At 40.1% G+C, this 18,532-nt stretch overlaps 1 protein-coding gene across 1 annotated transcript; it reads right to left on the bottom strand.

The window, feature by feature from the left end:
- Positions 1–1,825: 1,825 nt before the first annotated feature.
- On the bottom strand, positions 1,826–16,711 carry zcchc4 (zinc finger, CCHC domain containing 4). The gene is made up of 13 exons (XM_028564394.1): positions 16,486–16,711; positions 15,080–15,198; positions 14,892–14,974; positions 13,684–13,956; positions 12,570–12,650; positions 6,436–6,508; positions 6,211–6,361; positions 5,675–5,775; positions 4,912–5,033; positions 2,928–3,003; positions 2,793–2,844; positions 2,167–2,314; positions 1,826–2,063 (listed from the first exon to the last, which is right to left on the bottom strand). The coding sequence occupies exons 1-13, from the start codon at positions 16,571–16,573 to the stop codon at positions 1,940–1,942; spliced, it is 1,491 nt and encodes a 496-aa protein (XP_028420195.1). The 5' UTR covers positions 16,574–16,711; the 3' UTR covers positions 1,826–1,939.
- Between the last annotated feature and the right edge of the window lie 1,821 nt (positions 16,712–18,532).

The raw sequence follows: 18,532 nt of genomic DNA on the forward strand, positions 1-18,532 counted from the left end.
GCTTGTATAGTGGTATACAAATGCCTCCTAGTGGAGCCAGAGAGAATGAACATGTTCTTTCAGATAGAGTCCTGTTTGACTCTTGACCCTATGAAGCAGCTCGATTGGTTGGGGTTAGGCATTGACCTGGTGTGGTTAGCCGATTGGTCAGGCGATAGGACCTGAACAAATTGGGTTACGTTACCTTGCGTAAGCATGGATGCCTGGCCAATAGTAGTGTGTGAATGCTATTTAAGGGCGGGCCTTTCCTAGAAGTTGCGTGAGTTCCATAATAACGCTTCCTTGACAGCACTGATGGAACTGGTTGTGCAGAAAGAGGAGGCCGACACAGCTGGAGGTAAAACCATTTAGCGAGGCCGTAAACAACTACATCAGTACAGCACCACAACAACCAAGCGTAGCATTGAATCATCAAACCTTTATTAACTTAGTCGCTAAGTATTTTCCAGTAAATACTTTTGTACTCTAACTCAAGTAGTTATATTGATGACTAGTTTTACTTGAGTACTGTGTGGCTACTGTGTCCACCTCTGCACCTGATAAGGAATATCGTTTGTTTTTTTTGCCACTGCAAACCTGTATCAGCATTTTTTTGGATCCTTTATTTTGAGGGCTGGTTAAAACATGGTGCCTGCAGGGCTGTCAAACTCATTTTCACTAAGGGCCTTATACTGTAAAAAGATGATCACACCAAGGGCCAGACACATAAAGTTTAGTGATGTGCTTTTGTTTCATTGAAAAAGTCAAATATCTTTGACTGTAGTACTGCTTCTTGCATTTTCATCATTTTTACCAACTTGTTTGTGTTTTTCTCAGACGTTTCGGTCACTTTTTTAAACCGTGTCTCTTTTTTTGAAATGTTTACCCTTTTTGTTGCATTTTTGTCGACAAAGCCCTACAAAAGTCAGCTAAAAAATTCCGGTTTCACATCCTGAATATAAAACTCTCTGCTTCTGGGGGAATTTCAGAGTCTCAAAGTCAACAAATCTGCCAAATTCTGCTTTGAATGTCAGGTAATTGCAGTTTATAAAACACTTTCTTGTGTTTTTGTTTGGTGCACAACTAGGCGGACCAAAAGTTATTGTGAAACTAAATTGATACGCAGGCCAGATATAAACCTGCAAGGGTTCGGATTTGCCCCGCAGGCATTGTATTTAGAGGCCTGTATTTAGACAGGATCACTTTTGAGATCTGTGATTTTAGTGAAGTAGAATACGTAGAGTATAATAAACCTGATTGCAGTAGCAAGACAGTTGAAATTGATACTAGGGTCATAGATAAAGGTCTAACACCGGCGGAACCAACGCTATTGTTCTATGTTTGCAGCAGGACGCTATTATGTTCCACTTCCCATTGGACAACATCGTGAATAAAGAGAGAAATCGTGTAGGCTATTATGATTCACATTTTTTCAGAGACGTGTTTTATTGTTTTCAATGAACTTAGCATACATGGATCCATTTAAAGTTACAGTATGGATATAGAGGTAGTTTTTAATAACAAACTGACAAGGCAACATCCTCCTGATGAACTTGAAAGTTCATTCATAACCGTAGAAAATACTTAACTCGAGGTCAAGTATTTTCTACATTTGTGCTGGATGTGTCAACGGGCATCAGTTTGTTCTGCTGGCAAAAGATCAATTAATGCAGATTGAATGCCTTCGTCCAAATACGCATACTACAAGTTAACAGGTGGAAGGGTTGGTATTCAGGGCAAAAATAAGAGAACTGTTATTTTAATTTATTCATTAAAAATGCTGCCATATACAGAATAAATACCAACTTTGGGTGTCTATGCATGTCAATGAAAATACAAGGCAAACTCTCTTTTGTTACTTTTATTCTACTACAACAACTGCTGACACTGTTGAACAGTCCTTTGAGTTTAAATAAAAGAAGTGATTGCACAGCTGACAGATACTGCATCAATGCTGAGGTCACTTGGACAGAGCGGCCATCTTCTTTGCTCTGCGAGCGCCTCCAGACATCCTCTTAGCTTTAGGCTTCACCAGGGGATGACGGGATACATTTTTGCCTCCACTCTTGGCTTTGGAGCGATGACTGGAAGGGCAACACACAGACAGGCACACAGACGCAGAAGAACAAGTTAAGACGTGCCAACATTGAATTGGCGCAGCGATGGCGTTTAAAGGCACACACTCACCTGCTGATCCTGTGCGAGTCTTTGAGAGGGCAGGCTTTGCGTTTGTGCTCCCGGCTGCCACAGCTGAAGCACCCGTCCTGTGCCTGGCCCGGTCCACAGGGGTGGGCTGGGAGGGCACAGCGGCCGCACGCCTGGCAGTGCTTCCACGCTTAGAGGGAAAGATTTCATAAATAAGGCTGAGTAAGGCTAAGTAGTTGAGTAAAAAGTGTGCTACTTCGGCTCTGTTAGCATTCAGAAAGCTATTTTTGTTTTGTTCCACTGTGTATTAAAAGGTGACATATTATGCTTTTCCATGTTTTCTCTCATATCTACGGTGTTAGAATGTCAGATTTTCATGTTAAACGTTCAAATAATGAGGTAAACATATTTTAAAAAAATCCCTGTGAGCTAAAACGTCCAGATTTCCTTAAAGAGACAGGCGCTCCAGCAGAGTCTATATATATATATATTTTTTTTTTTTTTTTTTAACATTAAAGCATGTAAACATGTTCTAGTACAAACACAATTTAATATCGGTTATCGGTTTCATTAACTACTAGCAACCTGTAGCAGTATTGGCCCTGAAAAACCAGTAACTGTCGACCCCTAATGTGAAGACTCCATATGTATCGGAGGGGATTACGTACATGGTTTCACACATTTCCCACACGTTGAGCAGTGCTTCCATTCTCGGCCGTCCTGGAGACACAGACAGAAAGCAGAAGTTGAAACGTATGCCTTTATTAGAGTGAATTTATACATATGTCGTTGTGGTTTTCTACCTTGGATGGGCAGACGTTGCATTTGGCACAGTGCTTGTTGAGGAACAAGACGAATCTCTGACATATAGAGCAAAATCTAACAGGAGGAAGAGAAGAAGAGAACACACGACCTTTTAACACAACTTCAAAAGAATCAATATTAACCTTTGCATGGTTCTTACAACCCCAGTACCAATGCATCCCTTATAAGGAGTACTGAGAGTTGTATTGCTGCTTTGTCAGATTATTCATGTATTATCTGATCACATCCCTCCTGATTTACAGGATGTAAAGTGCGTTAGAGCAACCTGTAACATTGCTGTTTGGATATATTGGTTTTAATAAAATAAAGTGTATAGTCCTCAGAGCAAGGTATGGAAATGTATCATCTGGTGTTGTATTGTGTTGACACAGGGCAAATGATTCTACAACATTTGAATATCAGAAGAATACAAGATATGTCACCTTCAAGCAACCTTGGGAAATCAGGGCATGCAACTGAAAATTCATGGTACAAGGATTTTTCCATTAACAATAACATCATGCCACATTTTTTTTTTTTCTCCGCTGGGTCCTTATGAAGGATTTTGACGGATATTCATAACCAACAATGCACGATGAGAATCCTTTAAAACATGGTTCCAATAGAATTGTGACCAAGACATGAAGTGAGAGGGGCAGATAGTGCTCTCTGGTGGACAGACACTAGGGGTGGAACGGGACACAGAAGTCCCGGTTCGGTTCATACCTCGGTTCAGACATCACGGTTTAGTACAGTGGAGGGCAAAAAAAAAAAAAAAAAATGCAGAAGGTAATTTTTTTTTTTATTGTGCATGTCTCAGGCTGTACCACCTAGTGTCATCCAGTCTCTCCCCTGAGCTAGCTGCAACAGCCTGAAGTATGTAAAGTAAGATGTAAACCGTAAACAATAAGTACCCCACATCATCTCCAGACTCCATCTGGACCTTGTAAACAAAATGAGACAATCAGCTATAAAACAGTTAATACAGCATCTCTTATTTATGAAAGTGCAAATTACATAGAATAATAACAACAACAAAAAAAATTCTACTTAGGCGAGACCTTCCCCCACAAAAGATAAAAGAAAGTAGTCTTGCTATTAAGCGCGACAGGCATACCTTTGCCACATCCTTCATTTACCGGACCGGAGAAGCACGAGAAGTAAAGTTTTCACTCATGAACCGGAGAGGATAACACACAGCATTTACATTCACCGTAAGTCATTTCCTCGCATTTTAAATGCTTGTTTTAGTCTAATTTTGTGTCCACGTGGAGGTGAAGCATGTTCGCTCCGCACGGTGTCGGCTGGGCTCAGTTTCTGGGTTTACAATCTTTGTGCACACGCACCCTCCCTGCAGTGTTTGTGTGTTTCAGATCAGACACGCGGGGCTACAGATTAGGAGTCCCTAAAGAAACTGCGTATCTAACAGTAATTCCGCATTACATTAATTAACTTGCGCGAGAGTTTTATTTATTTTTATACAGCGTATTCTCCGTGTAAATTCATGCACCGAACCGTGACGCCCGTACCGTTTCAATACAAATCCATGTCCCGTTCCACCCCTAACAGACACTGTTCTATCTTACCTGTACTGAAATGTCTTGTCATATACCTTGATGCTAGGGATAGACTACTCTGCTTCAGTTTCACTCACCACTGAGTCTGACTTCATGTCCCCCCACAACACTATCTGACTATTGGTTACTGGGTGTTATGTTGAAAGTTTCTCATTTGTTAATTAATTACTTTAAGCATTTAAAAAAAGGTTTTGTGTTGGAGTTTGTAACATTCCAAAATCTTAAGTTTCACTTGAAGATTTTTTTTCACTGTAAATTTTCACTGTAAATTCATATTGGTTCCAAATATCGGTTATCAGCTTCATTAACTGCTAATAATTGTATCGGCCTTCAAAAACCATTATCGGTCTATCCCTAGTTGATACCGATACATGTGGGATGAGATCCCATTAGAGTGTGTTGATACCTGTAGCCCTCGTCTTTGGGCAGGACGACATCTTTGGGCGATATGTTAGTGAAGAGGCGGACAGGAGACTGCTTCCTGCCTGTCTTCCCATGTTTATACAGAGAATGGTTGTCATAGTCCACCTGGAAACAAACAGTATTTAATTTAAGTGCACAAGGAAAAGATGTGGCACAGTCTGATAAGAGAAACTCCCTACTGGAGCACTGCGCTGCACCCAACACCTACAGTATAGACAACCACAGCCCTGTAAAACTCGGCTACAGTGAATAATGAAATATTGATCCAGGATCACTGAGCGAATCCACTACACCATTCCCATTCAGTATCACCAACACATCTCATCATACTGCATTATACTGGGGAGAGTAAACAAAAGCAGCAAAGTTAAATCTAATTTAATCAACAACATAAATTGCATGTTTTTCCACAGATGGTTCTTATTAGTTTTATTAGATGTGCAATGAAGATAACTTGGTAGCAGGATATGCTTCTTCTTCTCCTCCCTGTTAAAGGTTAGGCCATCTTGAACATAGCATTTTGCTTTCTTAACAAATCTTTCTAACCTTCATCTCAAGCGCCTTCAAACTTCCTAAGTTAATAACATTAATGGTGGTTAACCCGTAAGTATTACAGACCGCGTACCTACACCGGTACTGTAGGTTTATTTCCTGACAGTAAAGCTCCCGTACTGTTTGTTATGAACATGTTTCTGCTAATTGTGTGTGTGTGTGTGTGTGTGTGTGTGTGTGCAGTGTCAGTATACCTGGTAGTCCAGCATCGTGAATGAGGGGAAACACTCCAGGATTCGAGGCTCAAGGAAATACGGGAAGATCCACATCATGGGCATTTCAGTGTTACTGCTGTCTGCACACAAAAACACCACTTCGTTAAAATAGACTAAAAGTAGCAGAATCATTCAAATATTTTGTATTTTTATGCAAGTTGTTATAAGAGGTTGAAGCTGCACTAATCAATAATCACATGATCCATTGTCCATATAAGAATGTGTGTAATGTTAAACGGGTCTCTTGTAGTTATGACCCGACTCTGTGGTTTGCCTCATTTCTACAGACATTTTTAACCTCTTTCAGTTCATTGTTTTGGTTTTACGGCCAGTTAACAGTTTATGTTCACAGCCCCGCCCAAGACAATTGTGACTGGTTTGAAGAAATGCCAATAAACCAGTGCAAATTTCTCTCCCAATCCAGAATGCTGTGTGCACTAGCCATGCGTGACCAAACCGGAGCTGAAAATTGGACATGGCTGGAAATGAATGCTACTGTCCACTGTGCAACTGACCTGAAGTCTGCAGCTTCCTCCAGCTCTGTGAAATCAGAGAGAAGGTGTTGGCCAGAGGCTTCACCAGGCCGCCAAACGGAGGGTCTGCCACCATCACCACCTTCTGGCCGTCAGCCTCTTGGAGGAAGGCCTGCAGCACCGCACTGGAAGCCTGACAACACACGCAGCTTTGTTATACTCAACTGCAAATCAAAAAGATATAAAAGACACGTGTTGGACTCTTACCTCTCCATCAAAAAAGTGATGGTTGAACATGTTGTAGTGACAGAATTCATCCTGGCTGTAGAACTGAGCGTATCTGAAACATTAGGAACACATTATGCGTTAATCAGCATTAAAGATTCAATAACTCTTAAACGGCTTTAGTCTTTAGTTTCCTGCAACTAATAACAGCAGGCTGAAAAACAAGAGCAAGTTTGAACTCATCTACTGTCCGCACTCCGTACACAGAGTCAGCAAACACACAGTGGATCCAGCAGGCAATGTGTGCTGCAGGTTGAAGCTTGTAACAGAACACACCCTCTGTGCATTTCACTCTGCACATTCTTCCCAGAATCAAAGAGCAGAGGCACAGCGCAAACACACCTCAGGTAAGAAAAAGGCTAAACAAACATTTAATAATGCTAAGAGAATACAATTTAGATTGCATTTGAATATGCATTTTGATTATATTGTAGGATTAAGATATTAGGGATTGGCAGTAAGCAGGGAACTGTCTGACTGAAAACCAAGTTTGGTATTTTGCAGCTGGATAAGCAAGATGTGCCAAAATTGAATGCTAAACATACAGAAAGCTGTGAGAAAGACTTTTCAGTGGTTTTGATTTTTTGTAAATCTGCAAAGAAAATGAGAATATTTGTCGCTGGCAGGGTTTTGGCAAAAAGCTTGACATGGACTCAGAGCAGACATGTTTTCACCGATTTTCCAATAAACCTGAAGAACAGGTTTACACTGCAAACACAGCTAACGCAAATATCAAACAGACAAGGCTTTGGACGGGACAAAAGGAGGCAGAGGTTTAATATATGTTGGTTGTTTAGTTCAGGCCTCAGAAATGGCCGAAAAAGAAGCATCATCTATTGGTAATGGACAGTCGACAGTGGCTGAGTCAGCACAGAGTGGTCTTACAGCGCCGCCTGCAGGCAGCCACGGTGCACTGCAGGACAGACTGAGCTTCACCCCACTGGACTCAGACGCTCACAGGGTGGTTCAGCCTTTCCCGCGCTCTCCAAAACCACAAAGGAAGATCGCCAAAGCTGCACAGCCCTCTCAGGTAAACACATTACATCAGTTGAACCCTGAGGACATACTTAAATAATAATGACGCAGGTCACCCAGCCTGTCAACATATACTTTTGGAAATGCACAAGACTGAGATAAATGGTCCATCCAAAACAGGTTCAGTAAGCCATCTTAATGACATTAATTGAAATTAAATCCATGTGACTCCAGTACATACACTAATATTCAGGGTTTCCCCTAGTGCAGGGGTCTGCAGGGGTCATTTTTTTAGCCAAGGACCCCATTATTTGAGAGAGAAAGAGACGGAGCAGGGACCCCCAACTACATATATTGTTAGTTGCATATTAAACTGGGCCTACAATAACGTGTGGGTGGCCTATAATAATAACCGGGCCTAGGTTGCCCCCACCAGGCCTAAGCCACTGAGAATAATTTTTTTTTATGAATTTTTAAGACGTTTGTTGAACTACAGTTACAGTGGGGTGGCTTTGTTAGACACATTGACGTAGTCATATTTTCGAGATCTCCAGTTAGCTTTTAGCTCTGACTTAATGTACAGCCCATATGGAATCTGTCTTATAGCTTTTTTAAATTCTCAATTTCCCAATTCCATCTATGATTCTGTTATCACAGAAACTATTGGACTCTACATGAATGCTGCCATCAGTCTGGGCTGGGCCCAGACAAAAACACTTGCCACCGGGCTCAACAACTTTTCTGGGGGAAACCCTGAATATTGTTATATCTTAACATAGAAAATACTTGTTTGCTGCTATAAATAATGTTTGGAATGCTGTATATAGCACCTTTAAGTCATTCACCATGCAAAAATATCAAGTTAAATCATTTGCTGCTCTGTTAGTTGGCCAAATCACGACATTTGAAATTGAGCTGGTGGGAATTATGGACATTTTTCACTGTTATATAACAGTTTATAAACCCAAATTCAATTGTCAAATTATCAAAAAGTCATCAGTTGCAGAACTAGTTCATTGTGTCAGCATAAATGGTGTTTTTTTTTAGTCCACATTTTTCACAGCATTGAAGTTATCAGAGTTGAAAACAATCTACTTGTTTGCCAACACTTGAATATGAACGGGACGGTGCAGGAGCAGCTGTCTAGACGCATGGAGGAGCTGCAGGCAGAGAGGACCAGGACCGAGGCTCGCATCCAGTCTCTGAAGAAACGCAAGGCAGACCTCTCTGTGAGTACGGGACCAGAAGCTCGCAATACTTCAAACTAGAGCTGGGCCATATCGAAAAAAATTTAACTCATATCTAAAATCTGACTATTGCTGCATTCACTAAACATTAACACAATGAGAGTTTAGATAAATAATCATCACCAATGCAGATATAATGACTAAGTGGTTAAAAACAGTCTGATAAATTCAGAAAATTACATCACTTGCCTTGACAGCTATAGTGCGTAGTTTCTGTCTCCCCCATGAGGAATTCTAAGTAAAGACAACAAAACTGTTGTGGCCGGGTTAGCTCAGTTGGTAGAGCAGGTGCACATATATATATATATATATATATATATATATATATATATATATATATATATATATATATATATATATATATATATATATATATATATATATATATATATATATATATATATATAGATAGAGGTTTATGCCTTGACGCAGAAGTCCTGTGACAATTCTTGCATGTCTTCCCCCTCGTTCTCCCCTTTCACTTGTAGCTGTCCTATCCATTAAAAGGCAGAAATGCCCCCCCAAAAAAAAGAAGAAAAAAAAAGACTGGTTACCCTGTTGGCTCACCTGGAAGGTAGTGTGCCCCATGTACCAAGGCTGTCCTTACAGCAGCAGCCCAGGGTTTAAATCCAACCTGCAGCCCTTTGCTGCATGTCTTCCCCCTCTCTCTTCCCCCTTTCAACTGTGAAGGCCGAAATACCAAAAGAAAATAAAAATACACTTGCCCAACACTTCAAATACATAGACATATCAGACCACCCAGCAGGAAGACTGGTTGATGACATGTATAAACCCTGTGGTCCATGTCCCTCCCTGAAGAGGAGCACAGAGACGATGAAGCAGCAGGTTCGAGAGCACTTTGACAACATGCGCCGCGTCCTGAAGCAGGACGAGAAGGCCGTGCAGGACTCTCTGGACCTGGATCTGAGACAGACCCGGACCAGACTGGACCAGGTGGTGAAGAAGTGGAAGCAGCACCAGGACCAGGTGACTCAGGGCATCGCCAGCATCCAGAAAGCGCTGGGCCACAGCGCTGCTGGGCCACAGGAAGACGCCATGGTCTGCACACACACTAACACTGTAAAACAATTAAACTGAAGGGATTTTCCTGCTGTTTTAATCTGTATTTCTGTTTGTCTCATCTCACGGGTCAGTCTGAACATCTGAGGTAAAACTTTGCACCATTAGATTCTTCCTGTACAGCTGTACATCATTCCTCTCTGTCTCATTATCATCTCTGTGATCACTCTCACAGCGTTAAAAAGCCAGATGCCTCTGAGAAGCAAATCCGGCTGAATGAAGAGAGATTTGAAAGGCTCCTAAAAACATTATCCTCCATCACCAAACACCTGAAAGCTCAGCTGCAGAGGAAGACTCTCCTGTTAGGTACTGAGGCAATTTTTTTATCCTTTATATTAAACCTTTATGAACTAACTCATTCAGGGCAGCAGATAAATAACGACTATATAAAAAAAAAAACTATCGCTATTTTTAAAACAGCATGCTATACTAGCAGTGTGTACCGATTTGGCAAAAATACCCAGATGTCGTACTGATTTGGAGAAAATCTCCAGTGTGCCTCAGACCAGTCTATCTACTCTATCCCACAATGCAAAGCACCGGAACAATTATAACCGCAGCTTGCTGCTGTGGCCAACAACTGGAAACTTTTTACAATTTCAGTCTGCTATTTCATCACTAAATTCACTTTGGAGACTTATTTATGCGAGACATCAACTGTGTAGAGTTCAAATATGGGCAGTTTTACGAAAACTGATGGCAAATTGCAAATTTGCTGCGACGTTGTCGTAGTTGAGAAGCATCACAAACTTATGTGACAGCCAGCTGGTGCCTGTCACGGTCGCTGGCTTGCCGCTTGGCCTGTCCACCTTCAAAGTCATGGTATGGGTACCCAACATTTTTAAACAATACCCAGCCCTAACTATAGTATATGTTATGTAGGCTTAAGGGGATACACCAAAGCATATCCTTTTCATTTATTTATTGGAGAGGCATTATCAGACCTTAATCACATGACTCTTTTTAACATTATTTTTAAACTGACTAAAACTAATGTAACTGAACTGGATGAAAATGTATGTATATAAATTGCTTAAAATTAAGGTACTTTATCACATTGATGCAAGAAGGGAAAACCTGTAAAACCAATACTGCATAAAACAAACTCACTGATTTGCAAAATGGGCCGCAACGATAGGTCACCACAAAACTCTGAACAAAAAAACAGGACAACAAAGTAACGAGAGCTGCTGTGAAATGGTTTGCAACCACTCTGATGCACGGCCAAAGATCAAAATGGCATCAACAAGTCAACGAATTCTGTTTGATTTCAGATTCCTCCCCGGTGGTGATTGACAGGCAAACTTGCCACAGCCAGATCACAGTGACCTCGGAGGGGCGGGGCATGTCCTTCTCAGGCACTGGCCGCTCAGCTCCGGATCATCCCCTCCAGTTTGATAAAGTGTGCTGCGCTGTGGGCTCGTCTCCCGTCTCAGCCGGGCAGAGCTACTGGGAGGTTGAGGTCCGCTGCTGCTCTGCCTGGGCCGTGGGCGCCGCCTACGCCAGCCTGGAGAGGAAGGGCCGGGACCAGGGCGCCAAACTGGGTCGGAACAGGAACTCCTGGTGCGTGGAGCTTCGCAAAGGCCATCTCTCCGCTTGGCACAACGACCGACGTGTAGCGTGCCGGGGCGTCGGGCAGACGGTGCCGGGAAAGGTCGGAGTGTGGCTCAATTACGACAAGGGCCAGCTGATGTTTTACGACGCAGACACCATGGTTCTCCTGCAGAGCTTCTCAGCAGCTGTGACGCCGGTGTTCGACAGGGCTCATCACCAGTTCACGGAGCCTCTGTACCCCGCCGTACGCTTCCTAAGACCAGCAGAGAGCCAGATGTGGCCCAATCACCTGCAGCTCTGTGATACTGCAGGCTCTATCTAAATGTCTGGCTATATATAGCATTACATCAGAGCAGCTTTTAACTGACTATAAGATTTTCTTGACCGATTAAAACTATCAGTTAAACTGTTTTAAACGATAAAATTAAAAAATGTAAACGATATAAAAAAAATAAAAGAAAATTATTGCTTAACTGCTATTGCTTGCACTAGCAAGTGGCATTTTAAATAGAGCTGGGTGATAGAGAAACAAATATCATGGTATTTTTAAGCAAATACATCAATGGCAATATTGCGATGATATTGTAGGGTTGATTATTGGTGCTTTCACAAAATATTAACATAAGATTTTTGTTAAATAATAACTAATAATGTGGATATAATGAGTAAGTGGGTAAAGGCAAATAATAAATCACCTAGTCTGTCTGGTAAGGTCAAAACATTAAATCACTTTACTGCAATGCAGCCTTTAAAACCAGGAAAAGACAACACTTGTGCCATACGATATCCATAATTTAAGACGATATCTAGCCTTATATAGAGATATAATATCGATCTATTGACCAGCCCTAGTTTTAAGCTGCTCGTGGCTCTCTGCTGGACATCGCTCACAGCAGAGAGCTCCGTGACACGTATTGCCACTATATTAATGAGGACAGGCGGATGTAATCGACCTACACACAGAGAGTATGCCAGGCAGACACATAGCTGACACCTCGCACCCAGCTGCTGTGGACTTGTGTCTGCACGTGTCCACTATAATGCACGGAACATCGTGGCTGGGGGACCGGTAAAAGTCCACAGCTGTCCACGGAACATGGAAAGTTTGTCAGAGTCTCTCGAATGGGGGAACTGGGACTCCACTGCCTGCTTGTTGGTTAATGATTGGTTAAAGAGGGCCGGCTATCGGTCCGAAGAAAAAAAATAATAAAAATACTCAATTAGTATTCCTAATCATAATAACAAATGAGACAAACTTACCTGAAGTCAATGTCCAGCAGCAGACTCTTCATTGGCTTATGTTTCTGATCCAGGTTTCGTAACTTGATCAGCTCCTGAAGTCTGGCACAAACCACAGCAATCATTATTGAATACAAATTCAATAAGAAACAGATCGCAGTCATTTGACCATTCCGTTACTATTGGCAGTCACTGAAACTACGGATGCACCGATAACATTTCTTTTTTTTCCCAGAACAAGTACTTTTTGGGTACTTGCCGATACAGAGTACCGATATGAGCAGTTAATACCATTACATTTCTAACAATAACTTTGAAATCATGTTTTATTTTCACCTGAATGTTGTATTTTCCTTAAGTTTGTGGAAGACACACATATTTGGTCCTTCTTCAAGAAAATAGACTATAATTTAACAATGATTAAGCTAGCCTTTAGCCAACAGTAGGTTCACGTTACCTTTTGCCTAGTGTAATGCTAAATAGCGTCACATGTGCAGTGATGCATAAAGTGGTATCAGGTGCAGTTGTATCGAAGTACTGCGAGTACGAGTACATGAGCACAGCATCCCTAGCCTACATGGTATTTACATACAAGAAGTTTACAGACCACTAAACCACCTTGATAAGCTTGTTGTTGTTTTTTTAATTCTTTGAGCAACACACATGATAATCCAAAAACTCAACCAAGAAACAAACTTCACACAGGATTTCTGCAGGTTTCACCAAGTCAAATTTAAGACTTTTTAAGACCATTATAATTTAAATTTAAGTTGGTCTCATTTGTAGTCGTAATGCAGCCAATTATATTTGGAGTAGGGAAAGAACTACAACACCACGGAATCAAAATAAAAACATTGTAAAGAGCTGCGGGAGCATTTCACTGACAAAATATAGACCCGTTTTAAATTATTTAAGACCTAGAACACAATTCTGCTGCGAGTTTAAGATTTTTTAAGGCCTAACATTTTTATCTGGAAATGTTAGACTTTTTAAGACCCTGCGGAAACCGTGTTCACATCCAGATACTTGTGGTAAGAGAGAAGATTTTTGTGATTTGGGTGAACTGGCCCATTAAGACAGTACCGCCCACCATCATTTAAATAAACGTGCTGGTTGACCTCGATATCTCCCTCACCTGGGTGTGCCCACACACAGCACCTTGGTGAATCCCAGAGCAGCCAGGCTGTCCAGCAGGAAGTGGGAGCTGCGCTCGGTGAACAGGTACTGGGCGTTGCTCTTCTTGTTGTCCAGAGGGCGCAGCAGCACACTGGGCCTGGTCAGCTGGGCGGGGGAGACGGCCATGGATCTGTGAGAGGAGTGGGCCTCGTGCAACCCTGGCAGCAGCAAAATCTGACAATCCTGACAGAACTTCTTCTCATCCAGCGGGAGGGCGGAAAACTTCCTAAGCCTGAGGGAAAAATCACAGACCTTTCAGAAAATGTCAATTAATGTCACTTCTTGGTCATACGTTTCAAAATTTGGTCATGTCAATTTGACATTACAACTGTTTAAATCCGTCAAAAGTCTGGCTGGAGCCAGTTTAAGATTGTAATGTTGAATAGAGACAATAATAGCAAACTATGTAAAAAGGGCTGGGCGACAATTCAATATGATAACTTATAGTCTTTCAATGGAATCATATCATGATGAAATCATATATCGAGATATCGATATATACAATTACGTTGTCTGAACTGATAATAACAAGCACATAATTACTCAATTTTTTCAGAAAAAATGTTATGAAACATTTTGAGGGAATATCATTTGAAGAACTGCAGATTTGTTATAACATTACACTGTTTTTGTGCATGCATGTAAATATAGTCAGTTTATAGCTGGTAAAAATATTTACATTTTATCTCTAATTTTTTCTCTCTCTAATGTTTATCACATTATTGATGATTATTATGTAAAAAATGTTTTGTCAAAGCAACAATTGTCAACCCTACAATATCGACACTGATGCATTTGGTCAAGGATATCATGATTTCTGATTTTCTCCATATCGCCCAGCCCTAGATGTAAATAATCTGTGTGGCCGAAATATATGCAACATAGTCATCATAGGCAGCACTGTTAACTTTACTACTGAAGTGAGAAGATTAACTTTCTCTATTAAAACAATTCATGTTTCCTGTTACTTTACAGTTGTCGGGCAGATTTTTTCTTAGCTTGTAGCTAGCTAAAAAAATAATACATCCACTGAGTTTGTATTTTCAACATTCTTCCAGAAAAAAAATATATATGAGAGGATCTATGACCAAGTTATAGAAGACAACCGTGCAGGGCCGTGATACATGACATTATAGTATGTTAGTCATATTATATACATAGTATTACCTGTTACAGTACTCCTGCTGGGTGACCAGAGGCCTCTTTGACTGCTTCTCCGCTTCTCTGGCCAAAAGCCTGACCTCAGAAACCTTCAAAGCCAATTTTATTATAAAATTAAAATGAAGGAGTTCATTGGATCAGCCAGGTGTCCGACATGTTAGAAGTGACCGTAATAACAATTCCAGTGAACATACCTTTTCATCTTCCCACTGGAAGAAGTTGCAGTCTTTCCTGTCTCTGCAGGCTGAGCAGGCATAAAACCTCCTGCCTTTCTCCCCTCCTTTGCTAACTTTCTCAAATAGCAAGGTTGGACCTGGTGAACACACGGGACATGATTGGTATTCTGTTAGGGGGACCCTCGGTACTCATTTAATAGTGAGCCAAACTCTGGCGAAAATCATGGTTCATTTACAGTGGTGCTCAAGTTTATGAACCCATGCAAAAGTTGACTAAAAGAGGAATAAAAAAAAACATATTTTGGAAATTGATCTTAATGCCTTAATTAATAAAATTAGGAAAAATCCAACCTTTAAAAACGACACCAATTTTCTTTGTGAATGAATAATGAGGCATAAGTCAGTACACCCCTATGTTAAATTCCCATAGAGGCAGGCAGATGTTTATTTTTAAAGGCCAGTTATTTCATGGATCCAGGATACTTTGCATCCTGATAAAGTTCCCTTGGCCTTTGGAATTAAAATAGCCCCCCATCATCACATACCCTTCACCATACCTAGAGATTGGCATGGTTTTATGTCAGTTAGCCTAAATAGCTGGTTTGATTTGCATTGAGAGATGATTTTATGGAAAGTACCCCATGCCAATCTCTAGGTATGGTGAAGGGTATGGGATGATGGGGGGCTATTTTAATTCCAAAGGCCAAGGGAACTTTATGAGGATGCATAGTATCCTGGATCCATGAACATTTATTTATTTACGACACATTATTCATTCACAAAGAAAATTGGTGTCCTTAAAGGTTGGATTTTTCCTATTTTCTTTAATTAAGGCATTAAGATCTATTTCCAAAAGACGATTTTTTTTTTTTATTCCTCTTTTTAGTCAACTTCAGCAGGGGTTCATATACTTCTGAGCACTACCACTGTACATTTAGAAGCCTATATGCTTCTACAAACAGTTACAACACAAATAGCAATAATTTTACGTTTAAAGATGTGGGATGTATTTAGCTACAACATGGATAAATATTGGGTACGATACGTTATTCATAGGATCTATTTCTGTCAGAATACATAGTCTACCGTTAACGTTACACCTGACTGGCTTGGAGAGTAAATATTAAAGCCATTTTAGGTGAAATTTGACTACAACACGAGCTGTTTCTTTTTATATATAATATATGTTGTAAAAGACTCCTTCATATAATGTCATAGTGTTCAAAGTTTGTATGTGTGTGTGTGTGTGTGTGTGTGTGTGTGTGTGTGTGTGTGTGTGTGTGTATATATATATATATATATATATATATATATATATATATATATATATATATATATATATATATATATAAACACAGCTACGTTGACATATAGGACGCAGTTTGGTGGCTTTTGGCTGTGTAATGTGGTTGTCATGCACTTACCATGCGGACAACATGGCGCTGTCTTTCCGCCCTGTGGAAGAATAACTTCTATTCCAAAACTGTCGTCGTTAGCCTCGGTCACGTCCATGTCTTTAGAGTTCAACAGTCAATAAACTTTACACTAAACAGAGAACACTACGAGAGTTCAGCCAAAGATGCTCAGTCCGCCTGACAAGTGCGCATGCTGTTTGTAGTCGCGCAGATTTGACGTCATGAACATGCGCAGTAAAATAGCTATTTGTTTAGGGTTAGGTCTGTGCTATTTGGCCATAAATCAAAACGTTGCTAGTTATGCATTTATTTGCAGACTCCATTCCCTATTGAAAGACTAGGAAATAACCAAGCAAGTGGACCTTGAGTCAAGACATAAACATATCCTTTATTCTGTAGGTTTAGCATATAGCCTAGTTAAATACTAGTCCATTTCTTTATTACTTAGCTATATATTTTAGATAATTCAATTTTAAATGATGTTTGTGTGGATAGCAAAGCAGTCTTTAATGCTGAATTATATAGGCTACATTGTGTATGCTGGTTGATACATTTCAATAGAACAAAACAAACTTTGCTGAAAGGTGAATCTTATTGTTCAGTTATGTGAAATCTCAAACCTTAAATAATTATATTAAAGGGTAATTTTTTTTCAACCTGTACCCTATGTTCCTATGTTTTTGTGTCTAAGTGACTGATGGGAACAACAATCTTTGACATTGGTCCAGTGTTAAGCGAGACCGCTGCAGTCAGCAGCGGAGAAAACAAGCTACAATGTAGTTAATAGCTATTAACTACATTGTAGCTTGTTTTCTCCGATTGTGCAGCATGTATTTACCTTCACAAAAGTGCTCATTTTGTCACTGACAGACTCAGATTAATATTCTAAATGTCTGACAACATTATGGAAAGGATTTCTAAGGAGGTCGACCTTTCTGTTAAAGAGTAAGATCCTTTTTTTAAACATAAAAACATCCGCGGAATTGCTTTCGCTAAACCCACCAGACTCCATGTAAATAAACAGTAAACCAACCAATTGATGTCGTTCTGTTTTGTATTATGTTTATTATTTTTCAATGAAGATGTGACTTGCAGTGATGTCTTCTTAGCACTGTCATCATCCTCCTCCTCTTCTTTTTTTTTCCAAAGGCTTTTTAAAACATCACTGACCCAGTTAATAAAAACAACACACCCTCTGTGCTTTGAGATTTTTGAATAAAAAAATACCTTAAGAGAATGTTTTTTAAAAGACATTCAGAGAACCTTTAGAGAACAGCCCCTTAAGGTTCTCTAAAGGTTATTTAAAAAAAAAACTTAAAAGAATGTTAAGGGAACATTCCCCTAAAGGTTTTTTTTTAAACCTTTAGGGAATGTTCCCAGAAGGTTGTCTGAAGGTTTTTTGAAAAGACCTTCAGGGAACCTTTAGATAAAACATTTTATTGTAAAGTTTATTGTAAAACTTTGCAAAGAATATTATGAGATTGATAAGAAAATATTCTTTCTCATATATAGTATCGTATCTGACAAAACCAAAATATTACATTTTTCAGAGTAACAGGTAACATTATCCAAGACAAATCTACAAATATCTTGCCACAGTTTGTGGGTATATATACATTTCCAGAACAGATGGACAGAGTTTCAGTATGTTAATCACATTAGGCCCATCTCAAGCCAATATCATTTTTGAATTTGCCAAAAACGAGGCAAATAGCAAAGCATTAAATCAATAAAGAATGTTTTCTCAGAGCCTAAACAACACATAATGCTTTAGTTTTGTACAAGTTGCATTCAGGCAATGCTTCTTTATATAGTATAGTCCCTCTGTCCAGCAGCTGTGCTTTGCATATGAAATCGTTTTTATTTAATTTTCTAAATTGAAATGAATCCTAATGTTACTCTGTATCAGCTGGATGTGCACCGCTTTCCTGTAACAACTTTATAACGTGATCATAGGTCAGTGTTGTGTTTTCAGCTTGTTCCACTGCCACTTCACAGACAAAAAATCCATCCGCAAAGTTTTTAACAGCAGTGACGCAACACACAAGTTACTGAA

This window comes from Perca flavescens, chromosome 19 (assembly GCF_004354835.1).
Source record: "Perca flavescens isolate YP-PL-M2 chromosome 19, PFLA_1.0, whole genome shotgun sequence".
NCBI lineage: Eukaryota > Metazoa > Chordata > Actinopteri > Perciformes > Percidae > Perca > Perca flavescens.